Here is a 9,364-nt window from a genome sequence, read left to right on the forward strand (position 1 = left end):
GAATGCGATTTTCATGCACATCTCGTCAGTAAAAACGTTCCTGTGATTATAAGTACATCTCCAGCACATGCTCCTGCCCGCTTGCTTCTCAAAAATAGTCCAATCGCGTTTCCAGGAGGGCAGCGTGCTCACAACACAGGAACCGCTGGCACAATCAGAACTCGTTACGTATTTCTGAAGGAGGGACTTTATGGAACAAGGAAGTCATCAGCCCGTTTTTATGACAGTGAAAACAGCGGTATACAGATAAGTGAATTGTGTGAAAAATACTGTGTTTTTTTACACGCGAAACATGAACACATGTTATATTGCTCACTGAAAACACAATCAAAGCTTCAAAAAAGCACGAAAAACGGGACCTTTAAATGCAAGTTTTGAGCAGTGTAGAGTAACGTTAGCGCTTGTTTGTCATTTCTCCAATCAAAAATGCAGACATGGTTTTGTTTACGCAGCGCGATATGCAACACAACATCTTGCATATCAAACATGTATACATCTTGAACAGTATAAGTCATTATAATCAGTGATTATGTCCCCACTGGTTGTAACAAATACCTCGTTTATAATGGGTTTTATTGTTTTTGTCTTGTCGTGCCGGGACACATGGCATGACAGTATGTTAAGGGGCATAACATTCCATCACATGCTTGATGTATTTGGCCAATGCACTGGATAGCTGGCCAATCAGTGTATACCTTTTTTTTATGAACGATAAGCTTTGTAAAAAATCAATGCATTTCAGAAGGCGGGGCATAGAGGAGCAACAATAATGTATATTATGTGGAAAATAATAATATATAAGTAATAATAATAAATAACCTTAAACCGTATAAACATATTGCCTTACACCAAATACACAAAATATTGTTATTTTTAGCAACGTCATATGACCCCTTTAATTCATTAGAAGGAGTAAATGTGGAAAAAAAAAGTTAAATTGGTCATAATTAGTGAGTGATTGTGTGTGTGTGAATGAGTGAGTGTGTCCCAACACTGGGGGACACGAGTTCGTGCCCTCTCAGGCCTCCCAATAATAACAGGGCTGGTTTGCAGCAGGAAGGACATCCAGCATAAAACGTGCCAAATTGGTTGTGTGGATCACTCCGCTGTGGCGACCCCTGATAAAAAGTAATCAAGCCAAACGAAGAGAGAGAGAAGGAGTAAATGTGGAGGAGGTTGAGGCCAAACCCTAATATCCTCCAACATTCGTGCAGAAGGCTTTTCAGACAAATTAGAATGTTTGCTACATGCTGAGTGGTGAAATTAGTCTGTTTTGAGACCTCTGGACCCAAGATGATAAGTACATTGTGGTAAGATAAATTTCGAAAATCTAAACAAAACAAAAAAATATGTTTATATGCATTTCTGACGTTCTCATTTGTCAAAGACAGTGCAAACCCATGTTTCCCCGGATGTGGCGTTTCCGGTTACCCACATGGAACACGGTTCAATTACAGGTCATATTAATAGTACACAAAGGAGACAGGAATTCATGCTCCGGTAAGTCTACCAACAAGCTTTGCAATCCAGTGACACTTAAGCCCATGTACCGTGTACCACTTAAGCCCAGTGGCCAGCAACTGGCAAAGCAATAAATTTGTATGCTATTTGGCTCATACAGAATGTAAACAAAACAAAAATGCATGAAATAAACAACTTGAATGTGTCATAATATAATTTAAGAGAATGACATCAAAGAGACTGACCTCTCCTGCTGTGCATAAGATTACTGAAAAATCCTGTAGATCATGGAGCCCATTTTATTAAAAATGTTTTCTTTGATGTGCAGCCATGCTTTAAAACCAACCTATAGTGTCAGTTGTCACAGTATGTGCTGGACTTCATAAATAATTTAAAACCTGACACGCTCGACAGTTATGTATTTGATATCACCACTCAGGCATCTTTCATAACTCACAGTTATGAACTTGTGACCTTCTGGGCACAAAAAGGAACTTTGACAATTATTTTGTTACATTCCCTTTCACACACACACGCACACATCTTCTACCATTTCCTATTGACTTTTATTAGCTTTATGTTGAGCTAATGATATTTTCTTTCCATTAACTCTAAATCCAAACTTTATTGCATTTTATATTTTCATTAAGAGATTACTAGTGTGTTTACTAAGCTGTTTTCTTCATGAGGACTGTTGGCTACCTGTCAGTGGAGGGGATTTCAGGTAGCTATCCTTGTGAGAACTTTTGGCCCCAATGTACACACTGTAAGAAAAAAGGGAAAAAATACTGGTAATTTTCAGCCAGGACATTATCTGTGAAGTTTCTGGACATTTCCTTTAACACTTCACAACTCAATGCATTTTGTAATTTAAAATCTGTGAAAAAATATTATACTGAAAATTCCTTTATGTTCACACAGTAGGACCCTGTAAATAGGGCCATTTTTTTTTACAGACTTTTTTTTATTACAGTGTAGTCTATAAGCAAAAAATACAAAACACACTCCCTAACCCCTGCATTTACCTTGTTCCAGGGAGATACGCAGCAGGGCACAATGTCCAGACAGACACTGGTTATTTATACCCATGTTCATGGGAGACATCAACACTATGGCCCTTCAGCCGGCCCCTCAGTACACCTGTTAACATTGCTTATTTCTTCAGACTGAAACACAGTTCCCTGAGGGTGAACAACACTATCAATAACCGTTATGCTTATCGGTATTAAACCATTATGATACTAGTAAAAATGCACGGCTCTCAACATCACCATGGGTTCGCGCAATAGTGAGTGGAACCAAAGTTTTACGATTGGCACCTGAAATTGACGCTCCCGTCAGCATGTGTTGCCTCTATTCATAGTATCTGAGGTCACTAACAGTAATATTAGAGAAGTAACCTACATAATCTGCATCATTGTCGCGTATTAGAGGCATAATGATGTTGGCGATTAGTGAATGTGACTTTAAGAGCGCGCTGTAACTCGAGCCTCGTGCAGTGACAGCTGTAGCAGTGAGGGGAAGAGAGAGCTCTCTTACTGACCACTCGAAAATAACGTGTCTGTCTTTTGTTACCAACTTTTAAGACTGTCTTTTGGCGACCATGGCCGACCGATTCGGTAGGACGTATATAGTTGCGTTTGCGCTCGTGGCCACTGTATTACAAGGTACGTGCTCTTGTGTACCTCAAAACTGAGTGACTGGCTTGGCTCTTCGTCTAAGTACTGTAACCACAAGCAGTGTTATACTTAACTGTGTAATAATTTCTAAAAGTCTTTTCTAGATTGTGGTCATTTTAATATAGGCTAGATATGTAGAGCTGTTACTAACATTACCATTTTGTTTAGGGATTACTGCAACTTGTATTGGGTTTATAGTGCTGAGTCAGTTAAGTTTTAAATAGCTGATATACTTTTTTTTTTTTTTTGTTATAATTTTTAGTCTTGTTACGCATATTAAAAGTTAAATGGTTTTTAAACTGCAGTACAACGTATATGAATTTGCCTGCTGCTTGTATAGGCCTTTTGTACGTTTAATAATAAAACCTCTAAACTCTTTAAATTTTCACTTTCACAGATTAATTCAGTTCGTCAACTGTCACAGGTTTTGTAAGCAAATGATAAAACTCATTTCTGTCTCTCATTCTTTCGTTTTGCAGTCAGTGCAAATGAGGAGATCCAGTTAATCGCAGATAAGTTTAAAAACTACAATAAAAATATTCGACCAGCAAGACACCCTGATGAAAAAGTCAAGGTTCAGGTCAAGTTGACTCTAACCAACCTTATCTCTTTGGTAACTAATCTTCCTGCTAAGAGTGACAAGTAGTGTGAGTTTTGTGTGTGTGTGTGTATATATATATATATATATATATATATATATATATATATATTTATATATATATATATATTTATACAGTATATGCCACTGTATATAAATATGTCTGTGTGTGTGTGTGTGTGTGTGCCCGCGCATATTATCCCATGATTTATTCAGCTTTGTATATTTGGAAACTTTCTCTTCCTGAACAGAATGAAAAAGAGGAGACTTTAACTACAAATGTTTGGATTGAGATTGTGAGTATCTTACACAACATCCCAGGGGCCGTTCACACTAAATGTGATTTTTCTTTTCTTTCAGTGTTGCAGTCTAACAGGTCTTTTCTTTAACATATTTTAATCTACATCTGAGTAAAACAAATTATAGCTTATGGAAAAATTAAAGTCTGGTACTTGGTTCTGCCCATCATTTGTTGATTGGATGGAGGCCGATCTGAATGTCATCTTGCAGTCAGTTGTTAGAAAGGGACAAAACGGATAGTTCACCCAAAAATAAAACAATTCTGTCATTAATTAATCACCCTTATGACGTTCCAAACCTGTTAGACCTTCATTCATCTTCGGAACACAAATTAAGGTATTTTTTATGAAATCTGTGTGGTTCAGTGGTTCAACCATTATTTTATGAAACTACAAGTATACTTTTTGTGCACAAAAATAAAATATGTTGCATGGCACTCTAAACATGTGCTGCTCAAGCACAAGACATGAACACCGCCACCAGCCAAAGCCAATTTATTTATTTATTTTTTTACAATTTTCTCTCTTCAATTTTTGTTCATTCTATTGTTCACTCAAATTTCTGAGTCAATGCAGTATTTTTACTGCATTTTACATAGTTTGCATTTCTGTTCTATGTCCCGTAAATTCCTGCTTCTCTTCTATCACATTTCTGTTCTTCAGCAATGGCACGATTACCGTCTTGCATGGAATACATCTGAGTATCACGGCATTGATCTGATCCGTGTGCCATACAACACTGTGTGGCTACCAGATATAGTTTTGGAAAACAAGTGAGTTAGCAGTACAACAGTAAATTTTCTATTATATTCCCTCTATTACTTCAATAATGGCATAATCACTTCTTTTCCACTCTCTTTACAGCATTGATGGCAAGTTTGATGTGGCATATTACGCTAATGTGTTGATTTCGAGTGATGGATCCATGTACTGGCTTCCCCCTGCCATCTACCGCAGTACCTGTGCTATTGAGATCACCTACTTCCCTTTCGACTGGCAAAACTGCACACTAGTCTTCAGGTTGGCACTGAGTTAAATTTTGTGTTTAAGTGATTTGCAAGTCTCATGATTAGTGACAAGATTATGGATAAAAATTATATTTATTTTATTTTTATTACATGATAATATTATTTTACTAATTTATTAGTATTAAATTGAATTTGATTGAAACTATCACATATATATATATATATATATATATATATATATATATATATATATATATATATATATATATATATATATATATATATATATATATATATATATAATTATATATTATTTTACACCTGCAGGTCTCAGACATACAGTGCAAATGAAATTGATATGGTATTGGCAGAAGATGGAGACACAGGAAAGCCTATTGAGTGGGTGGACATTGACCCTGAGGCCTTCACAGGTGCCATGTTCACACACTTTACTATTTTTCACACTCAACACACACACTTCGGGGGAATTTCTTCAGCATGGACAGATCAATTTGATCAAAAGTGCCAGTGAATACATTGTATATTGTAAAATATTTATGCTGTTTTTTTGAACTTTCTATATGTCAAAAAATAAAAAAATCTCATGGGTTCCGCATAAATATTAAGCAGCACAACTGTTTTCAAAATGGACAATAATCGGAATATGTTTCTTGAGCAGCAAATCAGCATATTAAAGTGATTTCTGAGGAATCATGTGACAATGAAGACTGGAGTAATGGCTGCTGAAAATTCAACTTTATCATCACAGAAATAAATTACATTACAAAATATATTAAAACACAAAACAGTAGCCCTAAATTTTGATAATATCTCACAATATTTATGTTTTTACTGTATTTTGTATCACAAGAGACTAACATAAACAAAAATTGAATCAACAATAAAATGAATCAAAAACAGATACGATAGAGAGTAATGTAGTAAAAATACATATAAAACCTTATTTTTAAAAATGGTCTTGAATATAAAACTAATCAGCATATCACATTTAATACTAAGAGGAAAGTTCACATGTGTCTTTCTTCTAATGTTCGTATGGTCTCACAGAGAATGGGGAGTGGGCAATCAAGCATCGTCCTGCTCGTAAGCTGACAAACTCACGCTACTCTCCTGATGATCTGGAGTACCAAGAGGTGTATTTCAACCTCATCATCCAGAGGAAACCACTCTTCTACATAATCAACATCATCCTTCCCTGCTCTCTCATCTCCTCTCTGGTCGTTCTGGCCTTTTTTCTACCTGCAAAAGGTGTTTGCGTGTGCATGTGCAGACATTCTGAGATTAATGTTCAATATGCCTTAAAATATTAAGATGCCATTTTCTTTGTCTTACAGTGTTAATACTCCCGATGTCTGTCTTTCTGTGCACACTATGTCTTTGTCTCACTCTTTGTCTCCTCTGTCTCTTAGCTGGAGGGCAGAAGTTGACTGTGTCCATTTCTGTATTGTTGGCTCAGACTGTGTTTCTCTTCCTAATCGCTCAGAAGATCCCAGAAACATCACTTTCTGTGCCTCTTATTGGCAAGTGAGTGTCATTAGGTGTTAATTTTATAACCAACTTTAATTAGTCTCACTGGTTTTAATCGAATTTCTCTTTTTCTTGGTTTTATTTTAGGTATTTAATCTTCGTCATGTGTATGACCACACTGATCGTGACCAACTGCATCATTGTCCTCAACTTCTCCCTCCGTAGTCCTAGTACACACAACATGTCACAAACCATCAGACATGTGCGTTTGTGTTTTTATCCTTAATATATTTCCTAATTAGAAATATCATTGCACAGCTTCTGATTCTGTAGTCCTTCTTTTACTGTACTTCTCTTATACCCATTAGATTTTCCTTGAGGTGGTCCCACGTTTCCTTGGCATGACCTTGTTTCTGGATGAGGAGGAGCCGGGGGGTGGGACGTGTGAAATGAGGGAGAGGCGGCGCAGTTCCTTTGGGCTGATGCAAAGGGCTGAAGAATATGTTTTGAAACAGCCACGCAGTGAGATGATGTTTGATAAACAGAGAGAGAGACATGGACTCATGCGCTCAATTGGTAACACAAATTCAAACATTCACTTACTGTATCTAAAGCATTCATGACATATAAGAGTATTGTGAACTACAGTGGTCAGATCAGGAGAGATGCACAGTTAAAATAATAGCTCTCTCAAAAATGTACATTTGCTGAACATTACTCCCCTTCAGGCCATTCATGATGTAGATGAGTTTATTTCTTCACATTTAGTAATATATCACCTGCTTACTAATGGATCTTCTGCAGGGAATGGGTGCCATCAGAAATATGTTAAAATAGCTGAAAGAACATCTCCACAATTAATCCACATGACTCCAGTCCATCAATTAATGTCTTGTGAAGCGAAATGTTCACTGCATTTGTAATAAATTCAATGCTGGATACCTTAATGACAACTTTTCACTTCACAAGATGTTAACTGTTGTACTGGAGTTGTGAGGATTACTCGTGCATTGTTGTGATGTTTTTTATCTGCTGTTTGAACTCCCATTCTGACGGCACCCATTCACTGCAGAGGATCCAAGTGATTTAATGCAAAATTTCTCCAAATCGCTTTAAATGAACAAACAAACTTATCTACATCTTGGATGGCCATTTCTAGCATATTTTCATTTTGGGGTCAACTATTACATTAGGAATGCTTTTGTAATGTTTTCATTTTGCATGTTAACTTATTACTCTCATAATCATTGGCATAATTTAGGCATTTAAAAGTACTATTTGTTTTTTTATGTTTACATTTATAATACCTGAATGTATTGTATTTTCTGAAGTGTTTGTGTTTGTCTCCCTCTAGTGGATGAAATTGATGTGACCAGTACGGCAAACCTCTACAAGAGTCTGGCAAAGACAGCACCAGAAATAAAAGAGTGTGTGGATGCCTGTAACTTCATTGCTGAATCTACTAAGCAGCAAAATGACATTGGATCTGTAAGTGTGTGTGTGCAGGAGTGTCCTAGCAAGATAACTTTTCTAAACATCCTCAGTGCAGTCATTTCCACCCACACACTGTTTTTCCTCCTTCATCTTGTTTTTTTCTCATGTTATTTCTCTTTTTTTTCTCAGGAGATGGAGAGTTGGGTGCTGATTGGTAAGATGATTGACAAGGTTTGTTTCTGGGCAGCCATCTTGCTTTTCTCTGTTGGCACAGTGGCCATCTTCCTTATGGGTCACTACAACCAGGCACCTGAATACCCGTTCCCTTGGGAGAACAAAAAGTACTTACCTGAGTAGAGAAGAAGACTCTGTCCAAAAGAAAGAGAGGAACTAGCAAAGAGCCTGCTGCTGTATGCTTATGTGATATATAAAATAAATACCAAGACAGGTTTTATAGCTGTAGTTAGAGTACAACAAGCGGCACAAGATTTTATCAGGATTGTATGACTTGTTACATTATCTTGTCTTATATTTGATATTAGGGACTATGGGTCTCCATGCATGCATTAACAAAATTTTGTACTCTGATCATGCTCAGATTTTTTACACTAGGGGGATTTTTTACAGAAATGTTCATTTTGCTTGTATTGGTGCAAACAATATTAATTAGTGAAAAAATAAGGAATAAATAAACTAATGATTTCAGCTTATTTCAGACCATGTAGTTATTCTCTAGTTCATTGTGGCTGCATTTGGTAACACCCCAAACCAGTTTATCATCAGTTATCAAACTGTAATGTAAAAATATGCGTTACTGTTAACAGTGTGTTACATCAGCCACTTTTTATACAGTGATTGCAATGTAGTATTTAATATAAGTATTGTAGAGATGCATGTTAATTTTTGTTTGTTCCATGTTATCTTATGTATCTCTTTGTCATAAAATTTTATTTTAATTTTACTTATGCAATTTTGCATTAAGTTTATTATTTGCTATAAACTCTTTATATATATACAAAAAAAAATATTGTGGCCTCTTTGCAGTGAATAAATGGATTCTTAATTCACACTGTCTTAAAATATACCGTGCAAACGCACAAGAAACAAGTTTGATATCTGCTTTTTAGAACATTTTAAAATCCTTATTAAGCACTGTGCTTTTGTGATTTTTCTATGTGCACCAAAGACGGAGAATAAAATAACTGGCATAATCAAGATACAAATCTGATTCTTTTTTTTTTTTTAGCTTGGCTACCACAAATGTAAAATGGTACAAAATTTGTTACTGTTGTAAAGTGGAATTTTACTTAAAGTGGAATTATAAATTACAATGCATTTTGTAACCACTCTGACTGTATAGTTTTGATATAAAAATGTTTTTATACTATATATTTTTCAATCAAAAAGTGATATTTTCAAATGTACAGTGACAGTGAC

At 35.9% G+C, this 9,364-nt stretch overlaps 1 protein-coding gene across 1 annotated transcript; it reads left to right on the forward strand.

Annotated features, from left to right (window-relative positions):
* Positions 1–2,878: 2,878 nt before the first annotated feature.
* On the forward strand, positions 2,879–9,142 carry chrne (cholinergic receptor, nicotinic, epsilon). Its single transcript, XM_059550392.1, has 12 exons — positions 2,879–3,128; positions 3,620–3,753; positions 3,990–4,034; positions 4,701–4,810; positions 4,902–5,057; positions 5,333–5,436; positions 6,074–6,274; positions 6,436–6,550; positions 6,641–6,755; positions 6,862–7,069; positions 7,848–7,981; positions 8,117–9,142. The coding sequence occupies exons 1-12, from the start codon at positions 3,065–3,067 to the stop codon at positions 8,282–8,284; spliced, it is 1,554 nt and encodes a 517-aa protein (XP_059406375.1). The 5' UTR covers positions 2,879–3,064; the 3' UTR covers positions 8,285–9,142.
* Positions 9,143–9,364: the final 222 nt, after the last annotated feature.

Source organism: Carassius carassius, chromosome 5 (genome assembly GCF_963082965.1).
Source record: "Carassius carassius chromosome 5, fCarCar2.1, whole genome shotgun sequence".
NCBI classification, from domain to species: domain Eukaryota; kingdom Metazoa; phylum Chordata; class Actinopteri; order Cypriniformes; family Cyprinidae; genus Carassius; species Carassius carassius.

Bases quoted from the DNA above. Each gene is read 5' to 3' on its own strand.
- chrne (XM_059550392.1), top strand. From the start codon at position 3,065: ATGGCCGACCGATTCGGTAGGACGTATATAGTTGCGTTTGCGCTCGTG. The intron at 3,754-3,989 runs GTAACTAATCTT...CTTCCTGAACAG, and splicing joins TAACCAACCTTATCTCTTTG to AATGAAAAAGAGGAGACTTT. The intron at 4,811-4,901 runs GTGAGTTAGCAG...CTCTCTTTACAG, and splicing joins GATATAGTTTTGGAAAACAA to CATTGATGGCAAGTTTGATG.